We start from the raw sequence: 23,968 nt of genomic DNA on the forward strand, positions 1-23,968 counted from the left end.
TCCTTCAGTCTTGTTCAAATACAGAGTGTACTGACTCCGTTTACAACCTGTGCAACAGAGAAAGGAGTCTGAAGTCGGAAGTACCAAACTGAAAACATCCACTGCCTGGCAGAAAGAAAACTGGAAAAATCTTAACCTAGTACTTCCCAAGGCTGCATCTACACCTCTTTATTTGTCTAGCTTAGAATCACATCCTTAAAGATTTTCTTCTCCAGTCAGAAGTCACTGTGAAAGACCAAAGACTTAACATGAATACAATGAAATCTCAGGTACATTCACTCACTCAGCTAACAAAGAACTGGGCATTACAATGGCAGCCCATTATTGCTATATTATTTGAGGGATACACAGGGCCGGAGTTGAGAGTTCCCCAGTAAACTAAGTTTGGGGTTTTCAAAACCAGTGAGAGTAATGCCTCTCAACTTAGATAAGGCACTGGGTGTAGGAACGGAGAAGTAACAAATACAGGTTATGTAACAAGGTACAAATAAACTTCCTTGCTTTTCCTTTCACTCAAAATCATTTACTTTCCGAACATAACCAACTACCAACAGCAGCAGCCCGACCATAAACTGAAGATCAGTTGTGCCAACCCAGGGCCTCTGCTCTCAAAGGCTTACCAACCAGCAAGCACTCTGCACATGAACTGTAGACTACCCCACCGCAGCTGGAGCCTCCTGTAGTCTACAGTCTCCGCCAGCTTATGGTAAGACTTATCTAGACTACCAACACTGCTTGTGACCCATATTCCCATTGTTCCCGTATCGTTCTGCTTCTGTTTTTGCATTCAGGTTATTCTTACCCCTTAGACTGTACCTCTTAATTGCAACCATGTAAAATTCTATTCACTTTACAAATGAATCCCCAATCTCCTAGTAAACACTCCTTTTGTGGCTGACTGTGCCATGTGTCCTCAACAAACATACCTTACTTTACAGTAACAACTCCAGGTCACCGGAAAGCACAGCTATACACGCCCATCTAAGACATTTTCAATTTCCCATGTGCTTAGGGTAGTCGTGGGACTACATTTTAGAGAATACAGTACAAATGAAGGTTCTTATTTCATTCTGTTTCTCTACTTGTTATATATCTTCTGTTATCCTGCTACCTCAATTAGGAATATAATAATTCTATAATCATCTGGCTCATGAAGGGAATGCCTAAGAGAATAGGCTCCTGACATTTGTGGAGCTACTGTGTAAGGTTTATAAAGCCTATTTCCTGACTTTTTATGCAGAAAGAAGTACATTTCTACACTGTTTGGGCCACTGAAGTTTAGATTTTCCTGCTCTGCTCAGTGGAACCTAATCCTAACTGACCCGACTTTGGAATACTTTGTATCTCTTTCATAGTTGTCAAATGAGGACAGACAGCTCTCCCACTCATCATCTCACAGGGGACACCCTACATGCACCAGTCTCTAGTCTCTGTGGACCAGGCTGCCTTGCTCTGGCGAGCCTATCGCCTCTGCCTCCCCAGAGCTGCTATTTTAGGCATGCTCTATCACACCCTGCCCTGAAGTGATATTATGAGAGCATGTCAGATAAGCCTCTGCTCCTAGCTCAAAGTTTAAATTTAGTAGTATGTCACATGTATTTCTAATATGTTTTTATTATCATCATAATTTTTCCATATCAATTAAACATCTTAGGTAAAGTCAGGCATGGTATTAGACAGTTGTAATCCCAGTACTTATTAGTATAATCAGACACTACCTCAAAATAATTTTTGTAAGTAAATTTTCATAAGATGTATATCAAGGAAGTAAGTTAGGAGAGGAAACTTAGGAAAAAACACAGGAAGAGGACCTTAAATCATATTTCACAGACTGGCAGTAACCCTTCTCAAAGGACTTCTTTATATACATAGATATTTTCTGCCATAAATCATCAACTTAAGTCACGCTGCTATGGAATTCCTTCCTGAAAACACAGCAAATGTAGGGTCTCAATGAATTCTGGGCTGAAACTATTATCTGTTGTGAAGTAACAGTCTGGAAACGTCCACAGCATTTACTATACTACTGCTTAAATTCACTGTTTACACATGATTTTAGGAAGCCTATTTTCATCCTACACTAAACTTACATATTGTATTAAAGGATGAATTTTAAGAAAACTTAAATATTTTGAATCTTAAAATCTTACAATTCGAATTATAGTCTTTGTCACAAATAGCAAAGCTTAAAAGAGGAATGCTATATCTAGGATCTTTCTATTCTCAAATACTGACCTGGTAGTTCAAAAAAAATCTCCAACTATTCCTCTGTATAATCTAAAATCTAAACAGAGAACTGAGTATAACAAGCCTATTTATTCATTGGCTGTGTAACTTGGGGTACGTTGTTTAACCTCTTAAATTTCCAGCCTTTAAAATGGGTACAGAAGCCAGGCACAGCAGTGCACGCCTTTAATCCCAACACTCAGGAGGCAGAGGTGACTCTCTATGAGTTCCAGGTCAGCCTGGTCTACATAGTGAGTTCCAGGACAGCCAGGGCTACATAGTGAGACCGTGTCTTAAAAACAAAAAACAAACAAAAAAACCAAAACCATGGGAACAGAAGTATCCACAGGACTCCTGAAAAGATGCAATCACTAAATTTATGTAAAGCAACCAAGAAAACTATGGGCCAGAGTAAATACTCTATTGGTGGTTACTAATCTCATCATGACTATCATTAATCAAAGATTCATTAACTGTGTCAGATGGACAGTTACTTCCCAGTTCTATGGTATCAAAGATTTATTTAAAGCTTTTGTTTAAGTATCATAAAGAGTTACAAAAGCTAAAAAAATCTCTGAATTTCATAATCTAATGAATGGTGACGAAACTTCACAGACACGGGATTTGGGCCAGATATGAAATGTTAGCTCCTCTTCTCACCATTCATGTTGTATTCCTATCTCTGTTCATGTTTCTCTATTTATTACGGGAATATTTACTTGGAGATTAGGCACAACATTTACCAATAAATACATAAAACATCCTAAGATCATGCTTTAGGAACAAGCTTATAAAACTAATTGTGAAAATCCATTATAAGCCAAAATTAAAAAGTAAAAATGACCAGTACCTGAGACTCTTGTGGAATAAAGGAAATGTTTATTTCCTTACATCTTCTTATGGACTTGGAGCAAGATGCCTTGATCTTGTTAAAGAGGCTGTCCGGGCAAACTGAGGAGGGAAGCACACATCGTAAGTCCTCACTCCTTCTGAATACATCCGCTAGCGTGCAGTGCTGTTTTTATGCACAGCCGCTGCATTTGATAAAGCAGACCACCCCGCAGACAGACGGTCAGTACAAGGCACGAAACACAGGGACAACAGGCTTCTGTTGCTGCTGTTTCCCCAGACAAGGTCTCTCGAGCCCAGGCTGTGCTCAGACTCACAGCCTGCCTCTGCCTCCCGAGTGCTGGCATTAAGGCGTGCGGCACCACCGTCTGGTTTCAGACTTCTTATTGAAATATAGTTATGTAACAAAACATAAACATAAATGTCTCAGGACTTCTTTCCTCTCCTCTGCTTTCCATGTAAATGTATACAATGGGGAAAATACGATAGATTTTTTTTTTTCTCCCATAAAATATGCCAAGCAAAAAGACTATTTTCTTTGGTACTTTCCCATAGGCTTCTTTCTGATAATTGGAATTTTGATTAAGATTCTAAAATGCTCATGGACGTAAACTAAAAAGCAGACACTAAAAGTCCCAGCATGTTAAACAGTGAGGTAATAACCTTTACAAAGGCACTTACAGTCCGTGAAGTATATATATGCAGCTTTGTATTTGTTCTCAGATTTACTTCCAAAATCTCGCAAGAAACAATCTACAGACTTAAAAAGAAGTGAGATGTTAACACATATTTTTATTAAATATTGATTTAAATATGCTGGTTTTGAAGTTTATTTTATTTCAATAAAATAAGCTCTTGCTGGTAAAAGTTGAACTTACAAACTGATTTGTAAGGATAACCATTTCTCCAGGCAGTGATAGCTATTCAGACAACATACTAAGGTAACCAGCAAGAAGGTACTAGAGTACACAGATGATACTATTGGCAATGAGGAGGTCTAGGACACAAACAACAGATGACAAGATTATTGAATGACAACAGATCAAGAATTGAGAGGCCTTGCAAGGTGCTGGCAGTATCCTATGAAAAAGAAATCACCAAGACTGATCACGGAGAGTGTTAGTAAGGAAGGAACTCCAACTGCTAACATTACAATAGAAGAAGGTCTAGTGGGTCCTCGGGGAGGAAGACACCAGGGACACATTTGGCAGTATGCGCCTTCATGTGCTCATTAAAAAGAAAGACAACCAGGCTGGAGAGACCACTCCGTAGTTAAAGCACGTGCTGCCCTTACCGAGCACCTGGGTTCGGCTCCCAGCACACACATGGCGCTCACAACTGTCCTTACCCCCAGTGTCAGAGAATTTGATACCTCTTCTGGATCTGCAGGCACCATGGACGCACGCGGTACATGGACAAACATGCAGGCAAAACACACATGCATGTAAAATAAAAACAGATCTTTTAAAAAAATTATTTATTTTATATCCCGAATATAATTTCCCCTTCTCCCTGCCACCTCCTTCTGCCCCACCCCTAATCCACTCCTCCTTTGTTTCTGTTCAGAAAAGGGCAGGCCTCCCATGGATATCAACAAAACATGGCAGATCAAGTTGCAGTGAGATTAAGCACCTCCCCTTGTATTAAGGCTGGGCAAGGCGACCCAGGATGAATAGGGTCCCGAAGTCAGCAGAAGAGTCAAAGATGCTCCCACTGTTAGACTTGGCTATCTACTCCTTGAAAATGATAAACAGGAGCTTTGTCAATCACAAATTCTGCAAAGAAACTACCATTTTATACCATTAAATTCCTTAAAAAAGATAATGATTTGCATGGGAAAATGAAAACAGTAAGTTAATACTCTCTCCCTTCCCTCTGATGCTCTTCTCTTGCAGTACTACTACATAGATCTATCTGTAAGTCTCTGACGATTAGTTTTTCTTTTTGCCTTAGAGATACACCGTTTTGATCTCACAGACTACTAATTCACATCTCTGGAGAGTTCCCTTCCCTTCCACAGCTGTTTCAACAAGCAATCGCACTCTGGGCTCCAGGAAGCGTTTCAGAAGCCACGTGGGTCTCTCCAGGCTGTGCTACTTTTCTGCTCAGGACAGCAAAGTCTTCAAGTGGCTCCTTCCCTAGCTGGATGTTTTCTTCATTTCACCAGACTTCCTCTCTCTGGCAGCTGGACCTCCTTAGGTGTGCGGCTGGATGCTTTTCTTTACCACACATGGGAATTAGTCAACTGTGGGATGTCCTAAATACAGCCACTTCCACAGGAGCAGGAAGGCAAAGTTTTTCTTCCCAAGGGCAACACCAAAGTGAAGTACACAAATCACTAAGGCCCTCCCTTCTGCAGCCGCTGACCTCCTCTTGGACTCTTCAGATCTCCTCCAGCCTACCTCCTGAAATCTGTCCATCATTCTCATCTGGGAACCCTGACGCTGGTCTCGGGCTCTCTCGCCCACAGGGAAGCAAATCTCACAATCTTTACAGTCTTCACAGTGCTCCCAAAGACTTCCAGGCCTCACCACCTGCACAGCGGCCTGGAGGGCCCACAGACAACTGATTCAAGGTGAGAAGAGATGCTGAGCTGGTTGTGGGTAGGTATGAGGGACACATCAGGCACTGCCTTCTCTAAATTGTCTGCTACTTTACTGAATGTGTAATTGTGTATTCTTTTGTCGCTGAACATTAAAAATGAATTCCTAAGTCATCCAATCTATACAAACCTTTTTTTAAAATTTTTTGTTTTGGTTTTTCGAGACAGGGTTTCTCTGTGTAGTTTTGGTGCCTGTCCTAGATCTCACTCTGTAGACCAGGCTGGTACAAACCTTATTTTTAATGGTCATGTGGTCTTTTATATTACCTTTTATCAATTCTCAGAATTTAATCAATTTATTCCTATCATCTTAATTTAACCATTTATTCCTTAACTCCAAACAGAATATTTTAAAAAGCTTCTTGAAAATAGGGAATCCATTTTCTTACACCGATACTATCAGTGTAAGAGTATATGTCAAGCTTTGCTTCATTAACCATGGATGGCTAGAATAACTAAGAGATTGTGTATGCACGCGCGCGCGTGCCCACAACCCTTTTGACAATTTGAATACTAGGTGAAAAGTAGTATGTTTTTCTTTTTCTTTTCTTTTCTAAGACAGAGTCAATCATACTGTGTAGCCCTGGCTGGCCTAGAACTTGCTATGTAGACAAGGTAGGCCTCAAACTCAGAGATCCACCTCCTCCTGCCTTCTAAGAGCTGGAGTTAAAAGGCATGAGCCATATATTCAGCTAAACATGGCATTTTTAGGTTGCATTTTTTCCCCAGTCATGAATTTTTTTCTTGTAGTACTATATCATGGAGAAATTATAAAATATCATTTAAAAAAAACACTATGTTGGGCTGGAGAGATGGCTCAGAGGTTAAGAGCACTGGCTACTCTTCCAGAGAGGTTCTGAGTTCAATTCCCAGCAACCACATGGTGGCTCCCAACCATCTCTAATGGGATCTGGTGCCCTCTTCTGGTGTGTGTATACATATTAAATAAATCTTTAAAATACAATCACTATGTTCCTAGCAGTCAACATGCAGATGTATTTTTTGTGCAGTGTTTTTCTGTTTGCTTGCTTCCCTGATTCTAACAGAGTTAGTTAGAAGTAGGAGTGAAAAAAGGTGTTGGAAATGCCTTCTCAGACATCACAAAGAGCTGGGCACAGTGGCTTATGCCTGTAATCCCAGCATTCAGGAGGCTGAACCAGCAGTCTATAAGTTCAAGACCAGCCTGACTGAAGTCACTATAAATAGTGGCTTCAAGATCAGCCTAGGACACATATTGAGAACTTGTCTCAAAAAAACAAGCAAGAAGATATTACACAGAAAAAAAATGAATCCAATACTAAAAGTTTGGCTCAAGAAGCAAGTCAAGTCATACTTGTCAGAAAAAAAAGAAGCAATTTCTTTGACATAAAAATACATACACACACACATAAACCTATACATAAACAAGTATACTACAGGAAAGTGACTAAGATAAATAAAGGCTTATTGCTCAGGGCTGGAGAGGCGGCTCAGAGGCTAAGAGTGCTTACAGTTCTTCCTGAGGACCCAGCACCCACTGGGGAGGGGAGGGGCTTACAATGAATGGCCTGTAACTCCAGTTCCAGGGACCTGACGCCCTTTTCTGGCTTTCATGGGCACCAAGCATGCATACGATGCACACATGTACATGTAGGCAAAACACTCATACACATAAAATATAAATAAATATATCTTTTTAAAAGACTTACTTATCTACATTTCCATCTCTTCCAAAATTAAGGGTCAACAGGAGCTATGTGAATCTCAAGTGCTGCAAAGCAACTATCATTTTATATCATTAATTCTGCTTTCATGTATGACAGGAGAAGGGAAATCTTTACATTCTTACTGGTAAGAGTACAAATAAAACCTAATACAGAAAAACTTCATAAATAAAGCAGTCAATAGAAATAATCTTCTAATAAGGCATTTTAATACTTCGTGAAGACACTGGCCATTGTTTGTGTGTTTCAGTATCAAGGCTGAGGGGCTGGAGAGAAGCTCGGCAGTTACAAGCACTGCTGCTCTTGCAGAGGACCTGTGTCACTGTCCAGGTACCTACACTGGGCAGCTCACACTGGTCTGTAACTCCTCTTCTGGCCTCTGTGGGTACCTGTGCACGTGTGTGCACATACAGAAAAGCAGAAACCCTACCATACACACGAAATAAAAGTCAATTAAGACGACCGTGAGATCCAGGTTCGACGGGTCTTGCACACGTGAACACACACGCTCTCCCACTGAGCTGTAGCCAGCCCCAAACTCACTCTCAAGACTGGAGATACTTACTTTTGATGTTGGAGAGATAAAATACAGAGCTTTCATCTGTCTGACAGGTTCACGATTCTTGTAAATATTCTCTACAACTGACAACAACAACAAAGTCATTTGATGGAACCAAAGTTTAAAATATTTTTAAATAAACTCCATTGTATTTTCCTTATAATAATAATAATAATAAACACATTTATAAACTGATGTGTAAATCTAATTAATCTTATCAATAAAAGTCAGGAGTCAGATATCAGGGTTAAAAACCTGAAAGATCAGAGAAGCAGGGGAGCAGCCACAGCCGCTTCCTATCTCTATGGTTCCTCAGACCAAAACGGCAGAGATCCTGTCTCTGCCCACCCCACCTTATCACTTCCTGTCTCCTCTCTGTACAGACCTCTAGAACTCTATGGTTAACTAGTGGCTAGCTCTGCCTTCTGACTCCAAGCAAGCTTTGTTTCTCAGAACACAAAATATCACACATCATCCCCCTCCCCTTTTTTTTTTTATCTAAATAAAAAGCGAAGGTTTTAACAAACATAGAAAAACTACATACAATAAGTACAGTAACTATATACAAATATATACAGGCAATTAACAATGTCTAGTCCATTAGCATTTGACAAAATCAGAGAAAATACTCCATTATCTATCCTATCTTGGTGAGTCCAAAGTGTGTTGTACCTAATTCACTTTCTTTTTTTTTTTTGGTTTTTCGAGACAGGGTTTCTCTGTGTAGCTTTGCGCCTTTCCTGGGACTCACTTGGTAGTCCAGGCTGGCCTCAAACTCACAGAGATCCGCCTGGCTCTGCCTCCCGAGTGCTGGGATTAAAGGCGTGCGCCACCACCGCCCGGCCCTAATTCACTTTCTATCCTAACTTGTATTAACAACCCCAAAACTACCTTTTTATGTCTCTCAACCTTATGCACATTATACTCTTTTGTGAGTGTCTTTTCTGAATTTGTTAACAAGGAAAACTATGTAACATTTTGGGTGACTGTCCAGACAGTCTGGTGTCCCTGTCATTAGGGAACATTTCACCCTTCTGGGGTCTTTGATGGAGCTGAAAACTAAATAGTTATAATTATAGCTTTCCTTAGTTATAATAGAAAGTAAATTAGATACAAAAGTTTAGACTCACCAAGATAAGACAGATAATTAAGTATTTTCTCTAATTTTGTCAAGCGCAAATGGATTGGATATTGTTACTGTAATTCTTAATAACTTAATAACTAGAACTAAAGTTTACAACATTTTTAAATAAGGGAGGGGGAACAGGAGTTGCTATGTAAAAGGAAAGAAAAATTTAAAAAAAATTATGTTTAAATAAACTTCATTGTATTTTCCATTTTATAATAATAGAAAAAAAACCACATTTATATATATTGAGCTTTTTTTCATTTACTAAATGAATAAATCCTAAAAAAAATAAATAAATAAAATTTTTTTTTTAAAAAAAAGTATCTTCTTTGAGACTCTGTATGGGAGTCAGCATGTGTCAGCATGGAGAGACAGAGCAGACCTCTTACAGGTGGGCACCAGAGTACAGCACAAGCAGTCACTATGCCAGGAGAAACAAGACATGCATCAAAAAGTAAAATAATTCTTGGGCTCAGTGAGATGGCTCAGGAGTAAAGGAACCCACTGCTAAGCCTGATGTCCTAAGTTTGGGATCCCCCACAGAAGAAAGGAAGAACTAACACCAGCAGATTGTCTTGTCACCACACACACACACACACACACACACACACACACACACATACACACACACACACACACACCCCTATTAACATTGGATAGACAGTAAAAAACAATGGTCTATTAAAGGATCAAAGCCCCCTACAGTACAGAATACTCTGCAGTTCCACAGTACTCTTACATGTGTAGCAAATGGTTCTCACTCTAGTTTCTATCAGAACAGCCTCTAGAAATTTAAACAAGTTACATGGCTTAATTAGTAATTCTTGGGGCCAGTGAGATGACTCAGCAAGCAAAGGCTGCCAAGTCTGATGTCCTAAGTTTAGTCCCTAGGACTCCACAGTAGACAGAAGGAACTGACTCCTGAAGGCTGTCCTGTGACCTACATATGCAAAACACACAACACACACACACACACACACACACACACACACACACACACACACACACACGAAGGCATGCACACATGTGCACGTATGCACACTCAATAAAAATGTGATAAAATTTAAAATAAAGATTTGTATTTTTTGAAAACACACTATTATAATAGCAAATGCAAACTGAATATGCAATAGATAACAAGCCACTTTATTCACAAACATCAAAACATAAGTATTGTATGGTCAGGCTTTCTGGAGAATACTGGATTTACTTCAACATCTCACAACCGAGGAGTGACATGACGAATCTGTTATGGCTAGAGCTCTAAAAAAGAAAACATAGCCGGGCGGTGGTGGCGCACGCCTTTAATCCCAGCACTCGGGAGGCAGAGCCAGGCGGATCTCTGTGAGTTCGAGGCCAGCCTGGGCTACCAAGTGAGTTCCAGGAAAGGCGCAAAGCTACACAGAGAAACCCTGTCTCGAAAAACCAAAAAAAAAAAAAAAAAAAAAAAAAAAAAAAAAAAAGAAAACATAATATCTTTGAAAGCATAATTACTAGCTAAAAAGCCGCCATACTCAGAACTCACACTCAGATGGCACGGCTTTCCCGAGCAGTGGCGACACTTACCGGTTATCCCCTCTTCCAGGAGGTCTGTCATTTTGCAGCACGAGGACAGAAGCTTAGTGGTGAACTCGTCTAACAGCATTATCTTAAAACAAAGAAGAGCTTCAAGAGCCGACCGTCAAGAACTAACAGACAACTAAGAAGCAGGATTTCTAATTCCTCTTCACTGCACGACCTGGGGCTTACTTTCTCAATACACATACACGTAAATATTACAACAAGTAAAGAAATAGATATATTTCTATTTTGAAGCAGAGTTTGTACATTTTAAATATATCAAATATTTAACAACAAATTTTCCAAAAAATGTTATTGCCATAAAGCACTGTTCAAACATTTAGCATTTGCAAGAATAGTATGATGTATTACCATCCCCATCCACTAGACAAGGAAACAGGGAAATGTTAGGTGACTTGCCCAAAGCACCACAGCTTGGAGGACAGTAAGGTCTGAAAGTGATATTCTAGGCCTAGACCTTATGGGAGCACCCTAAGTACAATGTTCTGAAGCCCCCAGAAGAACGAATTACTCGACTTCTACCTTCCATTCGCCTTCTTTCCGGCAGTCATCGAACACCGCTGTTTTTATCTCTGTTAAGACAACAACAAAAAAGTTTAGCAATCTAAAGCAACAATTAGAAATGTAAGACTATGTAAAAGGTTCAAAATGGCTGAGAAAAACTGCAACTTGGAATGTATGGAGGACTCTATAAACACTATATAATAAGCTCTAAGTAAATATACAAACCTATACAATACATAACCTATATATTTAAACTGTAATATATTCTCAAACGTAAGTGTATGAACATGTCCAGAAAATATTTCTGAAACTATTATCTGACTTAGGTTTTCCTTCTTTCTTAAATCTTAAGAAAAAAATAACCGATAGGAAGATCCTTAACTGGCTCATGGCTAAACTACATCTGACAAGCAAATTCGCATGAACATTTTCATCCTCATTTACCCTCTTGTTAAAGAATACACGTAGCTGGGCTGGGGAGATGGCTCGGTGGTTAAGAACACTTGGTGCTCTTGCAGAGGACCTGGGCTGGGCTGTGAGCACCCGTATCAGGCGGCTCACAGTCACCTGTAACTTCAGTTACAGGCATCTGACATCTTTCAAGGATGACCCTGAACCAATTCTCCTCCTGCCTCTACCTCCCAAATGTTTGGAGTATAGTCATGCACCACCATGCCTAACTCTAATTGTTTAAACTTTTTTATTTTTAAATGAACTATTTAATGTTATTGTGGCATAATAAAAAAATATCGGGGGGGGGGGGCTGGAAAGATGGCTTAGCGGTTAAGAGCAAGTACTGCTCTTGTGGAGGACTAGAGTTTAGCCCTCAGCATCACACTGGGTAGCTCCCATCCACCTGTAACTGGAACCTTCCTCTGGCCTCCACAGACAACTATGCTTTTGTTTACATACCCATACAAGCATACATATAATTAAAAGTAAAAATACATCCTTCAAAAAAAATCTGATCTTTGTTTCTAGTTCCTGGCATAAATCTAAAAATCCTTGAACTCTCTTATGTGACAGAGACTCTATGGTATGCTGGTGACATGACCCTTTTAGCTTCAGCAAGCAATTGGTCACCAGAAGGACCAAGCTATGACTTCTAAGGAGGCAACAGGAACTAGAGAGTGTGCTCAATTACCAGTGGCCAATGATTTCATCAGTAAGGCCTACACAATGAAACTTCATAACCCACCCACTTTCTGAGTCACTGAATGCAGCCATGTGTAGCAATAATAACACACCCAGCTCCACAGGGAGGGAAGCCCCTTCTGGACCTCCACCTACAGACTTCAACTGGCTGATGATTGGTATGCTTTAGAGAAACAACAACAATCAAACAACAAAAAACCCCGGATGACAGGATGTAGTTTATTAGAGTTTGTAAGCCACGAATTACAGAACCTGAAAGGGAAGGCAGAGTATAGGAAGTCCTGATGGGACTAGGGAAGTGTGGGAAGCTGCTTGCTATCATCATCTGAACTGGGGGCAGTCTTATGGGTCTGAATCCTTAACCCTGCCAACGTTGGCCCTAAGTATTATCAGAACTGAACTGAATTGCAGGACATCCCACCAGCACGTGAAGAGTTGGAGAGCGGGTTAGGAAGATGGAAAAATAACACATATCCGCTGTTAGAAGTGTTCCAAGAAAAAGGAGTATTAAAAAGTTGTGCTCTGGGGCTGGCGAGACGGCTAAGTGGGTCAAAGTACTTGTCCACCAAGCCTGACCTTGTGAGCTTGATCCCCAGGTTCCATGATGGAGTGAGAACCAACTCCCTTAAGTTGTCCTCTGACCTCCACTGGCACACTGTGGCTGTGCATGCCTGCACTATCTTACACACACACACACACACACACACACACACACACACACACACACACACACACACACCCTGCATGGAATTTTAAACCTTGTGACCTGATTTTGTAATCAGGAAGATTTTTGAAGTGTTAAGAAACATCAGTTAAAAGTTGAGTGTGGAGGCATGATAGGTACCCAAGTCCCCGGTAATAGGATGACAATGGCAGAAGAATTCAAGATTATCATCAGCTACAGGGTTGGAGGCCGCCTGGGCTACACGAAATCCTATCTCAAACCAACCTAAACAAAGCAAAACAAAAGAATGGAGGCTGAGGAGAGTGTGTGTTTTGCAAGCACAAGGAACTGATTCTGATTCCAAGCATTCATGTACGAAGTCAGCTGTGGGGGAGTGTCTGTACCCAAGTGCTGGCAACGGGGTGGGGAATGGACAGAGGAGGAGCCTGGAGCTCACTGGCCAGCTAGCCTAGATGAACGATAAGCTCCAGGTTCAGTGTGAGAACCTGTCTCAAAAACTAAGGGGGAGAGCTACGGAGGAGGACACCCAGTGTCAGCCTCTGGGCTCTTTCACCACACAGGAGCACCGCCCCCCGCACCCCAAAAAAAGATAGTTAGAAAGAAGTCAGTAAAGGCAATTACATATTGCTTACTAGGTAGGATATTTTATAGGGGAAATAATCAGAAAGCAAAGGTTTCTTCTCCCACACGACAGGCAAACACGAAGGCCATGTGAAGGGAGAGCTCACACACCGAGAGACTACTTCCTTCCGGGGCCAGCTTCACTGCACATACTGCGAGCTGAAAACTGAAGACACTGCATGTTCCCAGTGAAATGAATGCTGCTGGACCAGAGTCACGTCACTGCTCTCTACCTTATACCTGACTGCCCTAGATGACAGGAACTAGCCATGTGTGACCATGCAGCCCTTGAGATAGAGCTGGTGGTAGCCAGGCACAGGGGTTCATACTTGTAAAATTCTGGCACATAGAAGGCTGAGCAGGAGGGCTGCTGTGAGTTCTAGGTCTTCCTAGGCCACAGAGTAAATCTGGCTTAAAAAAAAATCACTTGAACAAAAGCAAGGGCTGGGATGTGACTCAATGGCAGAACACAGCATGTGTGAAGCCTGGTTTGATCCCTGGCACCACCAAAACAAGAGAACAGAGAAAGATTTTAAAGTTTAAAAAGGGGTGGGGAAATATAAAATAGCCTATGAAGTCTTTTTCCCTTACCTTATTAATTCTTATATTAAATAATTTTGATTGTATCAGGTTAAATAAAACATATTACAATTAATTTCACCTATTTCTATTATATTTTTAATATGGCTACCACAAAATTTTGTTACCTCATCTAGCTCACATTGCAGTTTCACTGTGTAGCCCGAGATGCTAAAGACAGCTGCATGGTCAGTGTCCGTATCTTAAACACAGTGAGTGTGGACAGAGAGAATGGGAACATTGATAAAAAGGGGTAGGGTCACAGGGAACACGTGCTGAGAGCAGAGAGAAGGAAATCTCATCAGCTAATGTCACAGGACTTCAAAGTACTTTGTATACTAATACAATGAAAATCACTCAATCTCTTCTTCAGCAACCAAGACCATCCTTTTAGCTGTGCTCTGCCTAGTCCACACTCATCCTCAGAGACTATGCTCACCAAAGTTTCATCATTAGTCAGCCCTTCAGTCTTCAACAATCTTACAGAGCCCCTTTTCCGGCCCTCAGTCGATCACACCGTCCATAGGTTTTGAGCACCTCCAAACCTCCAGTTGACACCCTTCCATAAAAACTGCTCTAGACCTCATTCCTGTCGCTTTATTGTTATTTTCTTAGTCACAGCCTTCGGCTATTTTCTCCTTCCCCCACATTCAATATTAGGAATTATTGATTGTTCTTTGGCAACTGGCCATTATTTTTGCTGCCACTGACATCAACAATACCTGACTCCTAACATCTTTCCCTGAGCTAGTGCAATAGTCTCCTATCTGGCATGGCTGTTTTTCACCTCCAATCCCTTTGTGTTCAATTTTTCACACTCCTGTTAGTCCCTTTCCTGAACCATAACCCATGGTTACAGCCACCCCGAAAAGCCCTCAGATGCTCACATGCTCCTTCTGCCCACTGAGGGAAATCTAAACTCTACCATTCAAGACACTCGCTAACCAGTGCCTCCCTCCCCTCTAGGAGGATCCTCCATTAGCCTAACTACTATGCCAACAGTGACCCACCAAACCAACTACCCGCCTGTTCCCTCTTGGCCTCTGAGGTACAAAAGGACACATGTGTGTACCCGTGATGCAAAGGCGGGCACAGTGAAGGGAGAAACACAAGAGCTCTGTTAGTGCACAGCATGAGCAGTGCCGACAGAACACTTGCACAGGACCTTAAGTCACAGAGACGCTTCTGAGACCATGGTAACGGTCAGAAACAGGACCTGACCTAGGAATAACTAGAATTTGAAAAAAAGACATTTAAAAGCTGAACAATGTGGAAGTCATAATCAAGGGAATAGAGGAAAAAAACCTGCCACTTCTAAAAGATCTCTACTTTGACTGGAAAAGATACTTATTTTCTAATTGCTCTGCCTCTTCTTAATCCACGGCTTCATGACTACTACATGCTGTGACCTAAATCTCGATCTTCAATTCAGCTCCTTTACCTGCTTTGTATGCCTCTATATCTCCAAATGCCTACCAGAGGCCTAAACTAGCACTTAAGATCATTGTATTGTAACTCAGAACTGTTTTCTCCCACAGATTCCTCCCTTCTTTCTCTTCATCAATAAACAACAACATCACTGAGTCTCCTGGACCAGAATGTCAGTTTAGGACGACTCCAACTCCTAACTCACTATTATTCTCATCCATCTTCTCTTTACCACCTTTTCACAGTTCCAACCTTCTCTCCAACCACCATGACCTAACTAGTCTTACTGGATCCTACTTCCATTAATGTCTCAAATGCATATCCCCTCTCCTTTTATGACTTTGTCTTGGATTTAGTAATCAAATTATCATAAAAAGGTTCAGCATATACATATCATTCTGTTACTACCCTCTCTGTTAAAGATGCATCATGGATAGCTGCCATATAAAGTATGAACAGGGATAACTTATTCTTTTAGTAATGTTAGTAACTTTTTAAGTAACTAAAAAGAATACTGACAGACTATATTTACCCAGCTATTCTCATTCACCAGGTTGCTGTTTTCTTTCCATTTTTTGCTACTATACTATTGCATTGGGGATCCTTTAATAGGGGTCAGTGAAATGGCTCAGCAGTTAAGAATGCTTACTGCTCTCCCAGAGGACCCATGTTCAGTTCCCAGCACCCACATGGAGGTTTACACCCATCTATAACTCCAGTTCCAGGGAACCTGGCACTCTCTTCTCACCTACACAGGCACCAGGCAAACATGCAGTGCACTTACATGTATGCAGGCAAACATGCAGTGCACTTACATGTATGCAGGCAAACATGCAGTGCACTTACATGTATGCAGGCAAAACACAAGTGTACTTAAAAATACATGTTGAAAGAAACGACAACTTTGAGTTCGGGTGGGTAAAGGTGCCTGCTGTCACACCTGCTGACTCGAGTGTGATCCCTGGGACCGGCAAGGACTGCAGGCTGTCTTCTGACCTCCACACACGTGCCACAGTGTAGACACAGGCAGATGTGCATGCGCAGAAAATACATTCTTAAAATCTAATTTAAAAACCCTTTGAGAAAAGAAATTTTAAGTATGCGTGTATATTTCTGTCACTTTTACTTTGGAAAGGCCCATGGTGGGATTGCTACAATCACACTGTACTGTCTCCTGTCTCATTAAATGTACCAGCAGTTTTCTCAACAGGCTGTAATTAATCACGCTCCCACAGCAAGCTTTCCAACTGCTACATGACATCATCTGATTCTGTCAATGTGATAGGTTAAAGGGGGTATCTGGTCTTAATTTGCATTTCTCCAGGTCAAAACCAGACTATATCATCTGTAGGCTGCTTCTTTGTTTACTCTGTTCATTTTTCTATAGGGCCATTATTTTATTAATCAGTTTGTAGGCATTCTCTATACATTAAGCCTGGCTGATATTTTCTTCAATCTTATATATTTAGTTCAAAAGTATATGAAACTAGAACCTATAGAAACTAAGGACTACCGCAAGAACTAAACAGAAAGGTAGGGCCAGGATGCAGTCCAGTGGCAGAGTCCTTGCTCGACACACACACACACACACACACACACACACACACACACACACACACACCCCACTGGCAAATAGAAAAGCAAAAAAGTTCACACATGCATGTGAAAATCTAATGAAGAATTTGAAGGATTCTCCTTAAACATGAGTGTAGAGATGAAAAACACTGTTGTAAATTATTGGATGATAACACAAGTCAGAATGGTGTTCACTCTGGGGGAGAAGCGAGGGTTTACACTGGGAAAGCTGAATGCTTAGAAACCGTCTATAGATTGATTTGGGTGGTAGTTACATGAGCAAAAATATCACCTAGCTGTATAGTTAACATTAGTATAACTTACTACACTTAATTAAATTTTAAAGGTCATTTCCCTTCAAAATAGGAACAAGAAATGGCTTCCTTTTGGCATTAACAGACTGCAAAAATGCTGGTGTCTGCTGTTTGAGAAGAAGGGGAAAAGTCATCTTTAATGAGTCTCCATTTCCTAGGGAATGCCTAAACCATTAAACAACTGGTTCCAATCTACCTTTTGGGCTACACGCCCCCATCCTTTGTAACAAATGCCTTGCATTATGTGTGGTGTATTTGAGAACTCATGTGGGGGCTGGAGAGATGGCTCAGCGGTTAAGAGCACCGACTGCTCTTCCAGAGGTCCTGAGTTCAATTCCCATCAACCACATGGTGGCTCACAACCATCCGTAATGAGATCCAGTGCCCTCTTCTGGCATGCAGGGACACATGCAGGCAGAATACTGTATACATAATAAATAAATTTAAAAAAAAATTCATGTGGGTGTGTGCACATGTGCAAGGAGGCTAGAGGTCACTGCGTCTTCATCCATCGCTCTCAGCCTGATTGTCTGACACAGGATCTCTCACTGAACACGCTCATTAATATGACTAGCCTAGCTGACTACACTGCCGTGCCTGACTCTCATGTGAGTGCTAGATTTCCAAACTCAGGTCCTCATGCCTGCGAGGCAGGCTCCTATCAGCTGGACCATCACCTCATCCTCTCATTTTAAGAGGAGTTTTACGGTAGTTCCTAATGGCTGATTCCTTCTCGTGTTTTAGGGCTGAGAAATGTCACCTAGTCAGATAAACTTTTCCTGATGCAGCTATTTAGTGGAGCCTCGCTCCCTGTGTGTCATAAACTGAATAATCATGTTTACCCTGAGTTTTCTTCTTTATTAGTCCCGATTAGTCCCTACTTGAAGGAAAGCTTTGAGAGCACTGGTAGCTTTCCCATAGGAATTCAATGCTGTATTAATGGGCTCTTTGAGGTAGGAATGGGAAAATTTAAGACACTGAGTCATTTATTTAACACAAAACAAAAATACACACTACCTATCACATTCTGCTGGGGACTGTTAAAAACTGACAGGCCTGGGAGGCTGCTGAGAGGGCTCAGTTGGTAAAGTGCCTACCCAAAGCATGAGGACCTGATCTGGACCCATCAAACACACATAAAAGTCAGGCATGGTGGAGCACAGCTGTAACCTCAGCTCTGGAGAGGCAGAAACAGGATTCTCAGAGCTAACCAGCCAGCCTAGCCAAGGGAGCTCCAGATTCAGTGAGACTTTGTCTCCTGAGGCAGAGAGCATTAGACAAGACATCTGACATCGACCTCTGACCTCTGCAAGCATGCACATGGGTACTGGAATTTGCACATGTGCACACACACGAATTTAAAGGACTGTAAGACAGAAAAGTGAACCTATCCTCTGAAAGCTTTTCAAAAGACTCCTAACAGTAAATGGTGGCTCACGCCTGTAACCTCAGCATTCAGAAGGCAGGAGGGCTATTTCAAATTCCAGGCCAGCCTGGGCTACACACAGAGAGAGACCTGTCTGGAAATAAAACAAAAGGAAACCAACAAAAAAGCAAAGCAAAGCTTAAGGAGCTCTCCTGAGGCAGTAGTGACAAGGGTAAACTAAATGTTAAAACAAAGGAAGGTGGGTGAAAATAAAAGCCCATTTGAACTAAGACTTGAAGGCTAAAATGTGAGTAGGTAAAGAATTAGGGAAAGGGGTCAAAAGACAGAGGAATGGACCACCAAGATAAGATAGGAAGATAAATAATGCAATGAGAATAAACAGTATGGGCATGGGGGAAATCAGTATTATAAAAGAAGGGAGACTGGAGCTAAGTAAACAGTCAATAGTAGACTGAAAGGAACACTAGGCAACTGGGTGCCTCTGCAGGTCTTCAAGCCAGCATTATTAAATGAAATTATTCTGGCAGCTATTTGCTGGATGGACAAGGAAGGAAGGAAGGAAGGAAGAAAGAAAGGAAGGAAGGAAGGAAGGAAGAAAGGAAGGAAGGAAGAAAGGAAGGAAGAAAGGAAGGAAGACAGACAGACAGACAAGAACTCTGGAGGTTAGTTAGGAGGCTCATGCAATAGACTGTGTATAAAATAAGACCCTGTAAGACTAAGGGTCTTACAGAAGCCACAGATGTGCCAAACATTAACACAAAAGACTCGGGTGTAAATCTTAGGTGTAGATTTTACTTATTTATTTGAGACAAGGTCTCAAAGTTCAGACGGGCTTCAAACTCACTATACGGCTGAACTGATATGTCTACCTCCACCTCTAAGTGTCAGGATTATAGGCATGTGCCACTATGCCTTACTCTTAGGCCTAGATTTAATAGCTCTTGTCAGGGCTCGTTTTAACAACATTATCAAGATATAAACTGCAAAGTACAGAATCCACTCTGCTGTGGGATGTTCTGTATGGCAAATGTGTTGCTAATTAGTCAATAAATAAAACACTGATTGGCCATTTGGCTAGGCAGGAAGTGTAGGCGGGACAAGGAGGAGAATAAAGCTGGGAAGTGGAAGGCTGAGTCAGAGAGACACTGCCAGCCACCACGATGACAAACAGCATGTGAAGATGCCGGTAAGCCACAAGCCATGTGGCAAGGTATAGATTAATGGAAAAGGATTAATTTAAGCTATAAGAACAGTTAGCAAGAAGCCTGCCATGGCCATACAGTTTGTAACCAATATAAGTCTCTGCGTTTACTTGGTCGGGTCTGAGCTGCTGTGACAGAGATTTGTCCTGACTGTGGGCCAGGCAGGGAAACTCTAGCTACACCACTCACTCAAAAGTGTACACTCTAATGGTTTTGAGCAGTCATGCATCCATTACTACTTTACCACAATTGTTTTGAGAACATTTACACTACTCTAAAAAGAAACCTCATTCCTTGGGGTTGGGGATATATGTAGCTCAGTTGGTAGACCGCTGACCTAGTATGCAAAGGGCCTTGAGTTCAATCTCCAGTACTGAATAAAACCAGGAATGGTGGAATTTACCCATAATCCTAGCACTCAGGTGAAGGCAGGAAAATCACAAGTTCAAGGTTATCCTTAGCTACAGAGCTGAGTCTGAGGCCATCCCAGGGCACACGAGACTCTGTTTCAAAAACAAAACCAAGTCCTGTGTGGTGACGCATGCCTTTGTGCTCAGAATGCAGAGGCAGGTGGAGCTCTATGAGTTCAAGGCCAGCCCAGACCACACAGTGAGCTCCAGGACAGCCAGGGACACACAGTGAAAACCTGTTTCAAACAACAGTAACTATAACAAAAGCCTAAACAGAACCCCATCCCTTTAATGTCATCTCTCCAGACTGTGACACATTAGTCTCCTTCCTGTCTCTCTAGATTTGCTTGTCCTGGACATTTTTCACATGAATGGTGTCATACCATGTGGTCCTTTGTGACTTTTTTTTTTTACTTTAGCATGTTTCCAAGATGCAACAGCATAAAATATATCAGTACTTTACTTATATTGAAAAAAAAGATATGTATCCATTTATGCATGCATTATTCATCCTTGCATCAGCCTGTGGAAATGTGAGCTATCTTCATTTTTTAGCTAAGCCATTTTTCCAGTCCCTCGATATATATATACATGCTTTGTGCAATAGACACCGGGCTGTTACGATCTTTGCGTTGTATTTCTAGTTACACAAGTTTAAAAAAATATTTTACAGCCTTACATCTTTTTCCTCCCATTCAGCCTGTCTGTATTTTACTGTCCATCTGGTGAGTCTGGTGTTACCCCAAGTTAACATTAAGAGGGAAATTCTGCTGTCTTTATGCTCTTCCTCTTGCCTAGTTTCACACTGCTGATACTGGCATTACTAGCTATTATAGTATCTTTTTCTCATAAACCCTAATATAATGTATCATTATAACTCAGAAATAATTTATACAACACAATTTGCCACCCATTTTTGTCTGAGAGTCAATACAGACAACGTGCCTAAGTCAGTTCTCTCCTTACATTACGTGGGTCCTAGAGTATCCAATTCAGGTCCTCAGGCTTGGCAGCAAGCATCTTTCTTTACCCACTAAGACACTTCACAAGCCCCTAAACTAAATTTGTAAAGAATAATTTCGTACTTCACAAAATCTATTTATACACTTATTTAGTACTTCTAGATGGTAAACACTATAAAACAGTATATGCCTGTACTGATTTGGATTTCAATTTTATACAAGGAATTCTATAAGACAGAATTCTGTTAACTAATTTCTATTCTGTTCCTTGTTCACCAAGCTGGAGTAAGAAACACTAATAAGACGTTACTCCTTTTGCACTGCTGGACTATAATTACTTTGAACCCAGAGATGCCAAACAAGAAAGGTCCTTCCGGTTTGAGGCTTTCATTGCTCCTCTAACCTGGCAGGCCTAGGTTTGGTGCAATTTTAATAAATGTGGTTGATACAGCAGAACACCAGTAACCAACAAGTAGACCAGTTATAACAGTGTAAGAGAAGACTACGCAAGGTGCTGACACTAGATAGACTTGAGCAGTCCGATGGTCCTGTCTCAAGAACTTTTTTTTTTTTTTTAGCAAGTCGTCTTCTCTAGGAACAGTGGCAGAAGGCTCTCTTGAACAACGAAGTCTGCCCTTTTTAAAGGACAAGACACCGAAAAGCGTGGTAGTGAAACCCTTGATGCTAACATGAATGCGGACACTAAGGGGCCTCTGAAAACACAAGGACCAGGGCGGGATAGAGAAACACAGAGCTCAGATTGTGTCGGGTGCAGAGACGTCCCTGCCTGGTGGGGCGAGTGGGAAGCACTGTCCCGGGACAGCGCAGGGACCCGGGAAGGAAAGCCGGCCCGAGTCGCCGAGGGTGGGGCTTGGCCGCTGAGCCTCACCCCGGCGGGCGAGCCGTAGCCGAGGCCGGGGAGAAGGCCGCGGCTGGTCACCCCGCCCATCCCTGGTGCTGGCACGAAACCCGACTCGCTGGGCAAGCCGGAAGGAGTCGTACCAGGGACTTGGTCCCAAAGCAACAAGTGGCCCGCGCGGCTCCGGGGGAGGCTGCAGCGGGGAAACAAGACCCGGTGCGGCAGACCCGCGGCCTTTTCCGTCTCAGCCCTGACCCCCTCCGCACTCACTCCGCCATACGACGCTCTTCAGCCCCCGCTCCGTCACTGGTGGCGCCATCTTCCCAAGCCGTGGAGCCGCAGCCACCGCCTGCCACTCGCAACCTACTTCAGCCCTGAAACCTGCGCCCGGGGGAGGGCCCTTCCCCTCCAGGCGAGGAAGGCTCCGCCCCCTCCGCGGGCCGCGCCCTCTGGTGACGTCACACGCGTCGACCAGGGCGCGTCCAGCCTGCGCCTGGACTGAGGCTGCGTAGTGTGGGCGGAATCCTAATGAGCAGTCTGGCGCCCCCTGGCGGAAACCGGAATTCAGTGTCCAGTTAGGCATCAGAAAACTTTCGTGCAATTATGAATTTATATATACAGGGTCTTTTCTTTTTGTATTTTAAAATTATACTTATTTGTGTGTATGTACGCGTGCACACGTGTGCATGCCCAGGCTTGCACGTGAAGACCTCTTCTTCCACGGTGTGGGTCTTGGAATCAAACTTAAGTTGTCAGCCTCAAGATCCATCTCGTCGGCCCAAAGATGGAGACTTTTTGCTTTACAAAGTAAATTTTCATTTAACAAAGCGATTCATAATAGACTATTCAGAAGCCAGCTCAACTACCAAATGGAAAGTCTGCTCTCCACCCACGCCAACTTCATTTTACTCATTTTTCAAGATCACTGATTATGTTAAACCGTAAGTAACCACCAGTATGCCCAGAACTATGCTGGACTTTGAGAAAAGTCAAAGAAATGAGAGACCCTCTTCTTCTGAAGAATTTCACAATTTAAATTATAGAGCACGGTTCCTAGCATTGCTAATCCCACCAGGCAAGAAAAAGGCCACTACCACAATTTTTAAGCCAAATTTGAAACAAGCTTTATTTTATTCAGGTGCACCTGCTTCCTAAGTTGGGTTAGAGAGGGAAGTGCTGAGTCTGTTTCTCAGGGTCCTTTTTTTTTGTTTGTTTGTTTTTTTGTTTTTGTTTTTCGAGACAGAGTTTCTTTGTGTAGCTTTGTGCCTTTCCTGGAACTCACTCTGTAGCCCAGGCCGGCCTCGAACTCACAGAGATCCGCCTGCCTCTGCCTCCTGAGTGCTGGAATTAGAAGTGTGCACCACCACTGGCCGGCTCTCAGGGTCCTTCTAAGGAATAAAATCATGAGTAGCGGCAAAGCAGGTTTATAGGAGAGAGACAATGGAGCAGTTGGAAAATACAGAAAAATCTCAAAAAGCAAAAACAAACAAACAAACAAAACCCCGTCATATGGTCACTGGTTAGGGAGGGTCGGGAGGGTCAGGGTGTTCCCCAAAACAAGTCAAGGTCATGGGTTAGAGCAGGTCAGGTTCAGGAAACAGAAGTTTAAAAACATAAACTCAGCTCTTATAGTAAATT

At 42.1% G+C, this 23,968-nt stretch overlaps 1 protein-coding gene across 1 annotated transcript in view; it reads right to left on the reverse strand.

The window, feature by feature from the left end:
* Stxbp3 (syntaxin binding protein 3) overlaps positions 1 to 22,763 on the reverse strand; it is a 48,657-nt gene extending 25,894 nt beyond the window's left edge. Inside the window, exons 1-6 of the mRNA XM_059266111.1 lie at positions 22,601 to 22,763; positions 11,172 to 11,221; positions 10,635 to 10,716; positions 7,946 to 8,022; positions 3,757 to 3,835; positions 3,077 to 3,177 (exon numbers count right to left, since the gene is read on the reverse strand). Of these exons, the coding sequence (XP_059122094.1) occupies positions 3,077 to 3,177; positions 3,757 to 3,835; positions 7,946 to 8,022; positions 10,635 to 10,716; positions 11,172 to 11,221; positions 22,601 to 22,649 (438 nt within the window). The 5' untranslated portion in view covers positions 22,650 to 22,763. The remainder of the gene's footprint in view (positions 1 to 3,076; positions 3,178 to 3,756; positions 3,836 to 7,945; positions 8,023 to 10,634; positions 10,717 to 11,171; positions 11,222 to 22,600) is intronic.
* Positions 22,764 to 23,968: the final 1,205 nt, after the last annotated feature.

Source organism: Peromyscus eremicus, chromosome 6 (assembly GCF_949786415.1).
Source record: "Peromyscus eremicus chromosome 6, PerEre_H2_v1, whole genome shotgun sequence".
NCBI lineage: Eukaryota > Metazoa > Chordata > Mammalia > Rodentia > Cricetidae > Peromyscus > Peromyscus eremicus.